The 16,488-nt window shown below is 36.1% G+C and overlaps 1 protein-coding gene across 1 annotated transcript; it reads right to left on the bottom strand.

Annotated features, from left to right (window-relative positions):
* Positions 1-6,070: 6,070 nt before the first annotated feature.
* Positions 6,071-14,888, bottom strand: LOC138698826 (uncharacterized). The gene is made up of 2 exons (XM_069825044.1): positions 14,752-14,888; positions 6,071-6,864 (listed from the first exon to the last, which is right to left on the bottom strand). The coding sequence occupies exons 1-2, from the start codon at positions 14,764-14,766 to the stop codon at positions 6,178-6,180; spliced, it is 702 nt and encodes a 233-aa protein (XP_069681145.1). The 5' UTR covers positions 14,767-14,888; the 3' UTR covers positions 6,071-6,177.
* Positions 14,889-16,488: the final 1,600 nt, after the last annotated feature.

The following is a 16,488-nucleotide window of genomic DNA, read 5'->3' as shown; positions in this document are numbered from 1 at the left end:
ACAGTCACTCGGTAACAATAGATAGGCCTATGTGATTGTACGGATGATGAATGTGTAAGTCCAAAAAATAAATGATTTCATTTTCATGCTACACATCATTATAACTTATAATATTCAATCTGTTAATAAAAACAATATATGGTCTCGTTTTCGTACTACACATAATTCGTTGTAACTTGAAATATCCAACCTGGGAATAAATAAGATTTAATTTTCATATTACACATAATAAACTTACAGTACTCTACCTGTTATTAAATAGAAAAGAAAAGATTTCATTTTCGTACTTACATAATTACAACTTATACTACCCACTCTGTTAATAAATAATATCCAAGATGTTAAATAAATGTTTTCATTTTCGTAATGTTATACATAATTACAACATTAGCCTACTATCCAGCCTGTTACATAAAATAAATTGTTTAATTTTCATACTATCCATTATCGTCGTTTATGACAAACACTAGGCCTATGTTTGGTGCATTTTGTTGAGTATGACGAAGTTCATTATTTGTCGTGGTTGTTCCATCTTGTTATGAAAAATCGCTGTCCTCCATTTTCATCCCTTTACCTATGTTTTAACCGCTTAAGGATTTTAACACAAATCTTGCTATCAGTTTGTCGTATGAAATAAGACGAAGTTTGTAAAATATTGGTTGCCGCTGTCATGTCCAAACATTGCAGGACGCTATTTTAAACCGCCTAAGGATTTAAGCACATATTTTGCGATTAGTTTTCATATGACATAAGACGAAGTCTTGTTTACTCCCTCATGTGTGAACATTGCACAATGCTAGTCGGTACTCTGAACATATGCGTTTATTTAATATATTTTGTTTGTTTTATTTATGTGTATATTTCTGTGAATGTTTAGTCATAGGCTATTAATAAGAACAAAAATTACCTTTTACTCATTACTATGCGTAATTTCTCAATTGATATTAGGGGAGAAAAATTCGCTCCGACGCACTGTTGGGCGAAGAGTCAACGTAAAGATTAATTTTTTGGTCCTACCAAGTCACTTAACTGAGTGCGCTCCTTGTATAATGACAGTTGACTTAATAGTTTATGTCAACATACATGTCGAACTTGGAGTCAGGCCACAATGGGAAAAACACAGAAGGAGATGGATTCTATCCGGCTTAAATCTATCTATCTTCGTCAATGGTTAGAGCGCTTGGTATGTAGAACCAAGGATCCGGGTTCGATCCCCGGCTTCGGAGAGAATTTTTCTCCTCTAATATCAATTATTACCATAATAGATGTATTCTGTAGGACGAAAAAAATTAATCTTTATGTAATTTCTCAAGATAATGTGCCTGACATACTTATGCAGCTAAAGTATAAAGGTGCAGGGAGAGGAAGAGCTAAGCAGAAAGGCACGAACATATGTAAGGAAGGGGAAAGATTGAAGAAACGCAAAAGGAGCTTCGGTTCTACAGAGACTCGGCAAACTTGAGCCGAACATAAGGCCTCTGGCTGGTTTTCAATAGACTCGGTTATTTTAGTCTATATGCTTCATTTCTATGTACTGCTGAATGCCTAAGGAGTAGGACGACTCGTATCTTGATATCCCCTCTCATGTTCGAACATTGCACGACACTACTGCTTATAGTACATCCTAAGTATATGAAACTGTCCACTTGCTCCACTGCCTCATTTAGAATTCGCAAGTTTACCTTCTTTACTTTTCTTCCTATGACCGTGCTCTTCGTTTTGTTGGCATTTACCTTCATTCCATACTGCTCACAGCTGTCATTTAGCTCCAGTAGCATATCCAGGCCTATATCTACCTAATGTATGCATATACGTAGGCCTATGTAATGTATGTGTATGTATGTATGTGTGTATGTATGTGTGTGTATGTATGTATGTATGTGTGTATGTATGTAAGTAGTCAGTCCACACCTGTGGAGTGACGGTCAGCGCGTCTGGCCGCGAAACCAGGTGGCCCGGGTTCGATTTCCGGTCGGGGCAAGTTACCTGGTTGAGGTTTTTTTCCGGGGTTTTCTCCCAACCCAATATGAGCAAATGCTGGGTAACTTTCGATGCTGGACCTCGGACTCATTTCACCTTCATTTCATTCAGACGCTAGATAACCTAAGATGTTGATAAAGCGTCGTAAATTAGCCTACTAAAATAAAAAATGTATGTATGTATGTATGTATGTATGTATGTATGTATGTATGTATGTACAGTAAGTTCGCATGTGTTTCTAAATAAAAGTAAAGGTTGGTCAAATATAGCACATATCACGCTTTAGTTTCTCTTTATTTATTACTCTAATCTCTCCTTTGCTCTTTTTTCCCTCACCGTTTCTTTCTTTTCATCCCCTCTCCTTGCCTCTTCTTTTCTGCCCTCTTAATGTCAATTCTATTCTCTCCACTCATCCTCCTTTCTCTCTTTTGCTACTCGTCTCTTTCTCCTGCTCTCTTTAGTCCTTTCATCTGCTTTCTATTGCTGTTCCATCCAATCCTATCCTATCCTTACTCATTCTTCCATCTATACAACATTTTACTATGTTCTAGTTGCATTGGAGTAGCTAACCTGCTGCGTCCTTTATACAGGGTGTAAAATGTATAAGTGCCGTCCTTTTCACAGTCGTCGGGGACGCTCCACAAGATCAAAAAATCTCCATACTACAAAGAGTCAAAATTTGATAGATTCCCAGAAAAAAAATTCCTTTTCTTATTTTATTCGCGTTACACGGCTTATATTGTTAGTAAAATTACGAAAACAATTACATTAGTAGATATATCTAGCAAAGAGTTAATATTAGTCTATTACGTTTTCGTGAAATTAAATAAAAATCCATTCTTAAATTTGTTAATATTCTGGCGTGAGAGACGTGGCAACCTGTTCAGCAGGCAGAACTCCGCACAGACGTAAGTACGAGTCAGCTGAGTTCAAGCTCTCTATCCATAGGTAACTGCCAAGCGGATGGTAGTTCATACAGGGTATTCAATAAAAAAAATTACAATGTCATTTACAGTTTAGGAATATCATATGTTATTAATTTATGAAGAAAGTCGTCGTAATTCCAGTGAGACAAGAAAGATGTACCGTCAACGTTTTCCTCAAAGAAGGTTACCTAATTGTCGAACTTTTGTAGCTGTTTGTCAACGATTTTTAGAAACTAAAAGTCTCTTACCCCATTTCGAAAATCACACAACCAGAAATTTGTTTAAAAATGATACTGCTTCACAGAAGCGGGAGAGATTAAAATTTTGCATTAGAAAAAAGTTCGTGTGATTTTGTGCAGAAAGCCATTTTTGTTTATTTTTTAGACATACAATAAAAATGAAGCAATATTGTTACATAAAATATAAATTTACCATAATGTTCCATTAATGAGATTGAAAGTTTGTATTTGCTGCTCGTTTTATGTAAACAACAGTATTATCACGGTCCGCTCCTGCATTAGAACAGAGCATCTGTACCGGTATGTGTGTACCCGCTTGAGATGTACTGTGTACTTATAAACCCACTCCTTCCTATCCAGCAACGTTGCAAAACGTCTAATATTGTAAACTTTAATAATTAGTTAAATATTGCAATTAGAAAAAAATTGTAAGCACATTTCTTCTTCGTTATGACATGAATAATCATCAGTTAAAATAATGGCAGTTATACCCCTTACAGCCTGTATAAATATTTCATGGTAATAATCTGTTTCATTTCACTGATAATTAATTTCATCGTTGTCATCAACAACACGTTCTGTTTCGTGAAAACATCCATTTTGAGCTGTGTTAAACAACACATAAGTAGCGGATGTCATGACGTCATACGCATGTCGTATCTCTCTATCGTAAAATTGAGTAGTCTTTTGCACTTATTGGAAGTAGGCTAAATATAAAATGTAAAAACTATTAAGTTGTCAGACTTATATGGGATGTTTTTAGGATTGTGTCTGAAAAGCAGCACGTGATCAAGGAGATCGAGTTATGTAAATTCAGTACCGGTACAGCAAACTATCTTTTTAACTAGAAATGTTATTTCCTTAGTCAAATGGCATACAAGACGTTTAAGCAGGTTATTGTACCCATATTGAAGCACTAGGCTACATCCTACGGTTCATGGCAAATAACTCCATTTAAGATAAGATAACTATTAATTGTAGTGAATCATGGACTGCAAACTTGAATATGCTTTCGTTAACCAACAGAAACATGTTGTGCCGCATTTGATTAAGGCACTAAACACACGAATTAGAGATAGGTTCCGAAATTCAATTTACATAAATTTATGTTCTCTGTTACGTGCTATTATTTTCATACGATATTTTGGAGGCATTCTTTATAACGGTATAGGACAATGCATTGAAAAGAAAAGTCTAATAATGTTTTGTACACGAAATTGAATATCCATAAACATGAAATCACCAACTGCTTACACGAGAAACTGTTAAAAGTTGTACCCACTATGACTACATCAAAAATTGCTTCCGTTTCCACCCAAAATTGCTTCAGACTGCTACTCCCCGAAAATTCTTCCCAACTGAGACTGGCAAAATTCTTTCCAATTCCACCCGAAATGTTTTCCAACTCTGGCACCCAAAATTTCTTTCAACTATGACTCCCAAAATATTTTTCTCTCTTGACATTTCTTTCGACTCAGACTGCTCCCATTATTATTTCGGACTATGACTTTCCCAAAATTACTTCCGACTGCGATTCTCTCGAAAATTGCTTCTAACTGAGACTACCGAAATATCTTACAACTGCATAGAATTTGTTCCAACTATACCCTTGATTACTTGCTAATGCACGTAATCCTGCTTCTAAGTCCTTCTATAATTGTTTCGTTTCTGACTCCACAGCTGTGGTTTTAATATACACGTTCAGCATGGAATATAGATAATTGTAGAGTGTAATATGTACAGGGACATCATTTTATTTTTACTAACATTTCTAATATTAACCTTGCTATACCTTTGGATTAACGGTTGAGAACCAGAAACACCGTTTGCTACCCCCATTCACGACTGGAGTTCGATGATACTGGCGTAAAATACAAACAATTCATTTTACTAGGTATAGGAAGGAAGAAAAGTAGTCTAGTTCATCCATTTACGTAAACTAGGAAATATCGCGATTTTGAATTTGATAATTTTCATTAGGTTTTTGTTTAATCAAAATACAGTACAGTATTAACAATAAGTGTTTTTACACACGAACTGAGCTATCCATTCGGATGTATTCATTGTGCAGTATACATTATACTGTCTACAGCACATTAGTGTACAATATAGAGAATGAAGTTGAATTGAAAAATAATCATAATATGAATATTTAAACACAATTTTGAAAATGGTGATCGTTCATTTCGATACACACTTTAAATCTTTTTTGCATATTATCGCACTATAGACTGTTGTACCTAATTCCAATTTTATCAGTTTCGTCCTTCGTACTAGCAACTCATGTCAAAATAATTCTGTACCGACTCTATCAAAGAGTACTTTACGTACTGTAAATTCAATCTTCACTTCTGCCCGATCAGAAAAGATAAAATTACTCAGACATGCTATCTACTGTCCGTCCAAGTGGTTTTGTCTCAGGGTCATAGAAAGATGGGAAATAACGTGACATTTAACGAGGCCGTTTTATTTAAGTTAATTTAACTGTTGTATAATATTACGTAGAGGTCGAATTTCTAACAGAAATTAATGTTTTCTGAAAGTAGCTAAGACAGCCCAGCTACTAGCCTTTACAAAGGGGCGAGCAGAATCGGGTGGGGAAAACCGGGATGCTACGTAGACAAACGGACGACAGTACCTGTGCGAAAATATGATTCAATATTGAAAGTTCTTTGTCACTGGAAAACTCGAACATTCTGGAACGTACTATACTCACTAATTCAGTACTGTTTATTATGACCGTAAGGCGACTTTGACTGCGTACGCGGCCTCTGTTCTGTGTGGAGTGCGGTTGGAAGTTTACTAGTAGAGGGGGTGAGAGTAAAGTACATTAAAAAACTCAGGTACAATAAAAATTGAAGTAAAATTAAAATGGTGTCCCTGTATAATAATTGACAGAGATATATGGGCTTATACTCTCAATAACTTTTAATTTATTTGTGCACAAATTATAACAATGAAATTGTAAAAAAAACACAACAAAACTACATAACAAAAATCGTAATATGGCAAAATCGGAAAGGTACATTGATTTATCTGTGACCTCTACGAGGTCCTGGCATTCCTCTCTTCGGAGAGGTGGTGGTCTGGCTGTGTCCTGAAGACATTTGTCCGAGATTAGAGGGCCCTGTACTATATCCTGCAGGACAGGACACGTGGCCTCCAGCATGCTGGAAACCTTGATTTTGCAACACAAAATTTTGTGCATGCCCAATTGCATTAGACCCAGGATTTGGGTAACCTGAAAAAAAGACGAGTTCAAGATCGTTTCCTACAGATCCTGAGCTATAAGACATGGGCAGAGCACCTTGTCCCAAGTTGAATGCTTGATTTTGTCCCGTCCTGTGTGCGAAGTTCATGACACCCAGGCCAGAGCCGTACAAGGAACCAAGCAGTGGCCCGTTTGAATTTCCCACTAAGGATCGAGGCACCTCTACAGCAAGTGGCTGATGCACTGGCACGGCGTACGGCTGAGGTACAGGGACAGGAACTGCTCTGAAAACTGTAAAAGGAACTGGAACGGCGACCGGTACAGGGACAGTCACCTGATTGACGTTTGAATGTGCCGAGCCGTCTTGCACGTTGAACAGAATTCCGCCGTTATTATAATCGCTTTCTTGGTGGAGCTCAGAGGCAGCTGCGTAACCATCGTTGTCGTGCTTTTCATTCTGGTATTCATGTCCTATAGCCACGTTGACTATTGGCGCCAAGATGAAAAGCTGAAGACAAAAGACAAAACAACAAGTAGTATTATGAAATTTACCATTCTTTGAAACTTGGAATGCAAGAAGCTGATGTGAACTGTTGCAATATCAGCAACAAATTAAGACCCAACGTGAAATTTCAATTTCCTGGGGTTATAGCTGAGGTGTATGCAACTTTGTCGTGTATGTTAATGATAATGATAAGAATCATTTCATGAAAACATTTCAAGACAAAGCTACTCATTTTTCCCAATAGCACAGGTATACCTATCCGGAAATATTCCACAGGAATGTAACTTTATAATAATAATAATAATAATAATAATAATAATAATAATAATATATTAATAATAAGTAGACAGTGGATGCGGGATGATTTATCGTTGAATGTAGGTGCACATTTACTATATGTTACATTTTTGTTATTCAGACCATTGCCTCAACAGGTTTTAAACGTAAACAGACGACGTCAACATGCTACTGTATCTCCGTACAGTCAGAAGGAGAAGAAAAATGACGTACTGTAGTACATATCTTGCAAGGTTCAGTCCTTGTCATCATTGATGGAATTACTAGCGTTGCAGTAAATGACGATATGTTCTCGTAAGTTATCGAAGCTGAATCGTCTTCGCCTATCGCTTAAATAGTTTGTTTTGTGTCGGGAGAATTTATGAAGAAAACCTCTAAAATGGGGATCACTCAATTTCTTTAGAGGAATATTTGCACTGAGCATCATGTTGCACATGTCTTTGCAAAACGTTTCGTTTAGACCCGCACAACTAAATGATGATGATGATGATGATGATGATGATGATGGTTCCTGAGATTTTAATTTCAACGCATTTCCTGTGAAATGTACTGTTGCAATGGTTTCCTATAGCCTGAGCTGTTCTGGTTTTTTTACATAGACGACATAACGGACGATATTGTCTTCGTTAATACGTACATAAAATGTCACTCCCATACTTCTTAATTGCACTTCATATTTCTGGGCGAATTGAACGTTTTGCCTTCGACATTATGAATAGATCAGCACAACACTATTCAACGCGTACTAAATACTTGAACAGGATAACACAACTGCACACACTGCGTTGCAATATGACTATGAACGGACCGGGGTTCCTTCCTTTTGTACGCTGCTGTACTTGCCAGGTACACAAAAGACGGACGGCGCGGCACGTGCCATATACTCCGATACGAAACAACTTCACTTTTCCTTAAGTCATCCCGCATACACTGTCTGATAATAAGTCTAGATTAGCTAAACAAAACACTCGTCATAAACTGTACAGAAATATATCGATGGAGAAATCGAAACCATTCGAACAGCATCAAACCAATTTCTACTGCATCTTGAAATGTTCTCCAAGACTGTATTCCTGAGTGATTCAAGATCCGCCATAGAATCAATTGTATCAGTGGAGATTCATGACTGTCGTAAGACACTGAAGAAACTCAAATTAGCTCAAAAGGAAGTTTTATTGCAGTGGATTTCTGGGCATTGTCAAATTTCTGGCAATGAACACGCAAATGCATTAGCGAAAAAAGTTGCCATGCTCACTAGTTTCCTCAAATCAGTAACATCATATCACTCCTCTAAACTCTACATAAAGAAGCAAATGAAGGAACAATACCTCATGAGTTTAGAATCAAACAACACAACCAAGCCCTGGAAGACTTCCTTACATAGCACATCTGACTAACCAAGAAAACAAGCTGTTGCGAAGTTCCGACTCCAAACTGGACACGACATTCTTGCCAAACGCCTGTATCGGTTTGGGTTACTTCAATCGCCCACCTGCAAGCTCTGTAATCTGGATGAAGATATGGACAGGGACCACTTAATGCGCTGTCCGGCTCTTCGCAGAACATCCGAGACCGGAGAATATTGGGAAGCCAGGATTAAGATAATGAATCAGATGGACAATTGATGACTATTTGTTAATGTTCCATGCCATTAGAGAAATAAATAAATATATTGAACAATAAACTAAAAACACTGGATGAGACATTTCTAGAACAACCTCAGAGTGGATTTAGAATCGGAGAAGAGAATTTAAATAATTCTAAATTTTCGTACTTTTAATTGATTATAATAAAGCCTTTGACCGAATTAATGCATAGAAATTATTTGAAATCTCAAACAATAGTAATGTTCCAGATCAACTTTTACAGACAGTAAATGAAATATATAGAAAAACAGTTAAATAAAAATTAATTCACATTCCGGGCCTTCAACATCTGCTCGCTCATGTTAATAAAGCTTTAAGACATTGCCAATCACCAATACTCTTCGACATCTATATTAATGAAATTAACTTCGAATGAAATGACGGTGCTGTAAAGGAAATAAGAGTCAAAAATAATTTCGATCTTAAAATACTTTCTTCTGGTGTTGATGTAGCCCATATAGAAGATTCATAATACTCATTTCTATATCTCATAGGCCTATATAAATTAAAAATAAATATTTGTAACACATGAATGACAAAATATCGCATATTTCAAGATTTTTTTAAATAACAAAATTATAAAACTAATAAAACGCTTTCAATTACCTGTTATACATGTTATCTTATAAAAAAATAAGCTGCAACAATAGAAGTGTTCAATTTTTGCAAGATCTCTGATATTTATTTAGATATTTCAAAGTTTCCACGACATTACAACAAACTATATAAAAATATTGTGACTCGTTAGCAATGTCTGCTCTTCTATACATAATTTTTATTACGAAATTTGACTTTTAAAATGACGAGACAAATCATATAAAGTCCTAATCACATATAGTATATATCAGATTGGCGTTTCCCATGTTACGAAATGGCAATATGAAAACAACCACAGAGCCTCCACCGTCAAAAAGGCATTTTTTGGTAACAACTGCTAGATGCAAGTACAGTTGCTCCATTCTATTCCATAAGGGTTTTAACGAGACTTCTTTTGCAGTCGCTAGATGGCAGCATAGTGAAATTGATAAAAGTGGTTTGCCTTGAAAGCCCATTAGGCTAATCAGTCTATTATATTTGAACAAGGCTGATTATAAAGTAGTTTATTGCTACAAACTTCCCTTATTGAAGGGTTGTAACAAGGACAAAGTGTTACAACAATTAAATTTAGTGAATGTAAAATGTTTTGTTTACAAACTAAAATATGAAGTTTACGCATTTTGAAATTTATTTTTATAATAGTCTTCAATGAATTCTTAATTAAAACACATTAATTGTTAAACCAATACAGGTGATTTGTCAAAATTGAAACAGACTACTTAATAGCAATAATAGGGTCAATCTAAAAAGGAGTGCTATGTCCGGAAATTATTAAAACATTTTGGAATGGTTCTCCATGCTCCAACCATCAACCCCGTTACTGTAACATTGTGTAGATTGTGTTTTAATTTGTAATAATCGATTGTGGAGTCCTATATAGATTTTTTCTCAAACTTGATCTCTTCCAGCTGGCCATTATGAGACTCAAATCGGACTGTAGGGCCCAGGATCGCTCCGGATTTGGAGGTTGGCTTAAACGCAATTATATCTGTGAGGATAAATTATGTTTTAAACAAAAGAGCTAAATGCATATGACAATATCACAAATACAATGAAAATATCCAAAAAGGAATAGACATATATATGTATGTATTTATTCACACTGCAAATGGGTAAATACCCGGTGGCAGTGGTAACTAATTACACTCAAAAATGACAATAAATAATAAACACAATTAATAATAAATTACACAATAATAATAATAATAATAATAATAATAATAATAATAATAATAATAATAACAGTAGTAATAATAATAATAACAGTAAATCTAATTTGTATCTTAACCCTAAGTTCGAACTAAAACCCACGAGTATATATTCATATATGCACAAGTATGCTTCAGCACTATATTCATTTCGCTGTCAACTCACTCACTGCATTATAACTACGACACATTTCACTGACACTACCCTAATTTCACTAACACTTCAAAAACATTTCACTGTTCAAATACTTTGCACTACTACTATAAACTATAAAACTTCACTGACACAAACACACTTCACGGACACTACACAGTTCACTGACACAACACACTTCTTCACTGATACAACATTTCAAATAAGAAAACATCAATTAGACCCTTTAAATAGTGTGCATAATATACTATCATCTATTAATAAAGCCCTTAAACCTATTTTTAATAGTAATATACGTTACAAGAGCGGTATGTTGACGTTTTCATGTTCGAGGAAAAGATTGAAAACAAACATACCGCTCGTGTATCGTACATTATTTTGTGCGAAGATCGTTTATTACATACCTGAAAGACGAATTTCTAATTAGTTGCAATGAAATCTTCATGTTGGTTTCTGTTTAATGACGGCAACTTCGGAAAACCAAATTATCTTTCTTCAACATTGTTGCTATAAAATGTTTTCTGTGTTTACTATACTCCAGCAGGCCGTGATATACGTCTGTCTTTTTTTTCCCCCAGTCTATAAATGCGAACTTAAAACAAACGGTAAGGTTATGTAATGATTTATTTTTCATTTTAATATTTTAACAATATTATTTATATAACATATTGCAGTAATAACATCGGCATCTGGAATCTTGTTGATTTTTTCACGGCTTCCTTAATGTTACTTGTATCAGGAATGCAATAAGTTTCGTGGAGTAGTAGACGTTACTTAAATTTTGCAAATATTTAAAAACAATAATTAACATTGCAATTAAGGTGAAATTGCAGTGGTAAGTTTCCAATTTATAATTATGGGAAAGTCGGGTAGTATCGGAGATCGGGTAGTATCGGACAGTGCGTTTCTTTCATCTACCACCATGTGATAGTACCTGAATGACATGGTTACGTTTCTCTATGCGACATCACAGAAACGTAACCATGCCAATCAGATACTATCATCGTGTGGTAGATGAAAGAAACTCACTGTCCGATATTACCCGATGTCCGATTCTACCCGACTCTCCCCTGTTACTATGTTAAACGTCTCTAAAAATAATATGTTAAAAGCCTAAAGCAGTAAAATGAATGTCGCGCTTAAGCGGTAAGAAGAGGGAAATTGTTATGTGTGTTACGTTGGGAATATTGATTGTGGTATTTCACACTTACCGCGTATTGGTTCTGTGCGGAAAACAAGCAAATACGCACGATCTCGCACAAATACAGTTTTCGTTATTGGTAAAGCCTTTAGTAAGACTGTAAGTAAAGCATTCCAGTCCCTGATAGTAGGATTGAGAAAAGAAAACTTTCCAGTGTCCATCCTCTGCCTTCTTTCCTTCAATTTATATGAGTGGTCGTTCCTTGAAGAGTAATTTGGCGGCTGCAACCTACTTTTTATTTCTCTCCGGGCAGGCTCACCTTTGTATGTTTTGAACAGTGCGCATAATCGAATTCGTGTTCTCCTGTCCGTGTTTCCCATTTTAATGTTGAATATTACGACAACGCTTGAAAGCCCGTTTTTTTATATTTTCCAATGTCTTAATGTGTTCTAATCTGTAAGGATCCCAATATCCAGCACCATTCCCTTACTGGACGAACTAGTGACTTACATGCAATCTCTTTGGATTTTTCAGATCCTTTTCTTAGTACCCTCATCACAAAGTGTAACGTTCTTAATGCTTTTCCCGCTGGGTCAGTAACGAGTTCCCCCCAGCCGAGATCGATACTAAAAGTTATTCCGAGGTATTTACATTTGTTAACTTCCGGATTGGTTACACCCCTTAACATATATGATACAATTATTTTATTTCTTTTTCTTGTAAAGCTGTCGGCTTTGCTCTTTAGGGAATTTATCTTCATTTTGTTGGCCATTGCCCAATCGTTTATTCTATTGTGGTCATTCTGAAGAAGAGTAGTATCTTCATTACTTTTAATTTCCCTGTATACGATACAGTCATCCGCGAATAAGCGAACCCTGGACAAGATGTAAACTGGCAGATCATTCACAAAAGCCACAATAGAAAGGGCTCCCCTGTGGGACTCGGGAAGTAATTTTATTTCTATTGGACTCAATAATTTCTCCCCCACCCTTACACTCTAAGTGCGACAAGTTGAAAATTCCTTCATCCATAGGAGTATTTTGAAGCCAACTCCCTTTGATTGTAGTTTAACCAACAGTATGTCGTATGTGACTACATCGAATGCGCGTGAAAAGTCGATAATCACTGCATCTACTTGGCTATTTGAATCTATTCCGTCTGCTAAATCCTGACATAGTTACTAATTGACTCTCACATGAGTAGCCTCCTCGGAACCCATGCTGACAATTATGTAACCAATTTGAATCGTTCCAGTGCTGCCTTAGATATGCTGAAATCAAGTGTTCCATCTGTTTGCAAACCAAACCACAGAGGCGAGGCTGACTGGTCTGTAATCTTTTGTTTCCGAGTGAGATCCTGACTTATAGCATCTTTACAATCTTGCGTGACAATGCCATTGTTTATTGATATTTCAAATATACGCACTAGATAATCATGGCTCCCCCTCCCAATTTTAACATGTCTCCGGCGATATACCATCAGGTCCTACTGATTTATGAGTTTTAATTCAGAGATCCTTCTCCTTATGTCCCTAGGTTTGATAGAAAATTGATCCGTATTTTCCACAGAAGCTAAATTAGCTATTATTGTCCTCATCCCAAATAGGAATTTAGTTTTTCTGCTTTTCTTTGTCCTGTATGATAAATTGATTGAGGTCATTTTTTAGAGGGAGGCTCGAATAGTTTTCCTTGCGTCATCTCTTCACATATTTGCAAGATTTCCCTATCCGTTTAGTTCATCTTTGAAAAGTTTGTTTAGGTAATTTTCCTGCGCTATCTATGAACCCATATTTGAACAAGTAGAAATACAGAAGAAAATTGGTGCAACCTGTATATGGAGACTAGACGAGGACAGAATTCCACTAGTAATCAGATACAGGCAACAAATTAGAAGAAACCGAGGGTGTTTTCTGAAGACTCCTGAATAAATGAGGACGGAATGGATCACAGAGACCGACTCCATGATAGTTTATGACGAAGATGATGATGAAAAGGATGTATTATTTTTATAATAGGCCTATTAATTGTAATTGTAATTGTATTCTTAATATTGTAGTTGTAACCCCCTGGTAGAGGGGAAGAGAAGGCCTGATGGCCTTATCTCTACCAGGTATAAATAAATAAATATATACATATATATATATAATATGTGATTTTTTTATGTTTGTATGCATCTGAAGTCTGGATAGTGTAATATATAGCTAGTCGGCGATGTATGCAAAGGAGGGGGAAAGAACTGGCCACCCTACACCATTTTCTACTTGCCTAGTTGCCTCATATTTGATGTCTTGCGGTATCACTTGTGAGATTCAGACCTGTCTTCGAACAGTTGACTAAACAACAATGTGATTTTTCTTCAAATCTTAAACATTTACTTCTTACTTTTTTTAGATATTCTATAAATATTGCGGCCTCTCGCGGGTTAAAGAAGAAGGAGAAGAGAACAGTGCACTAAAATCTTCGTTTTAACATTCACTATCAAGCAAGTTTATTAATTGTATAATGTGTTTCAATGCTAACTACAGTATATGGGACAGTACAGTAAAATCACAAACCAAGATAACTAATCATTTGCTTTGGGATAAAACTCTACTTCCATTCTGGGAATCGAATCCGGTTTATCTTTTTAAACGCTATCGTTTGGATCACAATGAGACCCTGGATGTTTCTACGTCCGTAATATGGCCCAAAAGTGCAAAATTCTGGACGCAGCTTAAAATTAAATTGATATAATGGTACAGATACTTCAAGTACTCGAAGAAGAGGGAAATACGAGTATTTAATTCCTGATAGTTTCCCCCTCCCCCACCGAATGCACTCTGAAGTCATCACTGATCCTAATACTCACCAGAAGGGTCTCCATGTTGTCGCCGCTCTGAAGATAGGAACAGATTAACGCGCGGCGACTGTCGCTTCTTTATATAAATTTCACAGTCAGATGACAATCTCAGTGTGCAACGTCACTTTCATTGCCAGACGCAGGCGTGGGCGAAATGCTCACTGCACTGTGAAGTCTAACTCACTTTTAGTTTTACCCTCTTACTTACTTTTTCTTTTGAAATTCCAGTGCTGTGACAGTAACATTTTTCACCCAAGTGTGGGTACCAAAGGAAAGGATCCTGTTTCACAAAGTTATTATGTGTTGTCTCAAGCGGTAACCTTAGGCCGCGCTGACCAAATAAGCACGAAGAAGTTGTAAAATTCATCATCACCATGATAATCAATACCACCATTTGGGTTAGATCATGCATGGGCATAAGGGAGGGGAGGTAAAATGATCGAATTCACTTCTTCCACAATATTTCGGACGTAGCTGCTATGTTTACATCAACGGGTAACTAAATTAACTTGGCTTCTCTTCCGCTTAGGGATATAGAAAACTAATGCAGCATGCCATTGCATTAAGTAGGCCTATTTCAAATCAAGTCAAATACGTAATATAGGAAATCTTATGGTCAATACGGGTTAGCACTCATTATAAATGATCAGTTATAAGCTCTAGATCGCCTAAACCCAGTCCCAGAGAACGTCGTGTTCCTATCGGGCGATCAGCGGCAAGTTTATTCTGCTACCGTCGCGCGTCGCTGCTTGCGACTGTGAACACACGGCGCTTCGCCAGATTAAAAGTTACGTGCGTATAGTATTACACTAAAAAATTAGTATATTTGGCCTTAGAATTATTAGCAGAAAATTATGGCCTGCTCATTCCTCAGGCCTAACACCATGTTGCTTTTATTCCTTGGGAACACGCACAAATAAAATATGTACAACTAATACTCATACTTTTAAGGAACTTAAAGAAAACATTCGAAAAGAAATTTTTTTCTATTAGTGCAGGGGAGCTGATGCGTGTGAATAATATTTTCTTAGAACGATTTGAATTATACATCATATATGATCCTTGGTATCATCTACCCCAAATGTGTTCTGCCTGCAATTCCACGCACCCTAGATAACCATTCAATTGATGCATAATAGTTAAATAACCACTAAAATAGGAAATAGAATTAAAATATAGTTTGTAACGAATGTTTTAAATGATATAAAATTTTAAATACGTATTCTGTGAAATGTGATACGAAAATGGAAAGAACCTTAATAAAAAATTAAAATTTCACTGAACTTACAAAAATTTAGAAAAGCACTCTAAATTATGATTCAAATACAAAATTATTCTTTTGAAGAGATGGAAAAATTCAGATACCTGGGAGCAACAGTAACAAATATAAAAGATACTCGGGAGAAAATTAAACACAGAATAAATACGGAAAATGCCTGTTATTATTCGGTCGAGAAGCTTTTATCATCTAGTCTGCTGCCAAGAAATCTGAAAGTTAGAATTTATAAAACAGTTATATTACCGGCTGTTCTTTACGGTGGTGAAACTTGGACTCTCACTTTGAGAGAGGAACATAGGTTAAGGGTGTTTGAGAATAAGGTGCTTAGAAAAATATTTGGGGCTAAGAGGGATGAAGTTACGGGAGAATGGAGAAAGTTACATAACACAGAACTGCACGCATTGTATTCTTCATCTGACATAATTAGGAACATTAAATCCAGATGTTTGAGATGGGCAGGGCATGTA

Source organism: Periplaneta americana, chromosome 4, assembly GCF_040183065.1.
Source record: "Periplaneta americana isolate PAMFEO1 chromosome 4, P.americana_PAMFEO1_priV1, whole genome shotgun sequence".
Taxonomy (NCBI): Eukaryota; Metazoa; Arthropoda; class Insecta; order Blattodea; family Blattidae; genus Periplaneta; species Periplaneta americana.
This window is presented reverse-complemented; position numbering and strand designations above follow the sequence as displayed.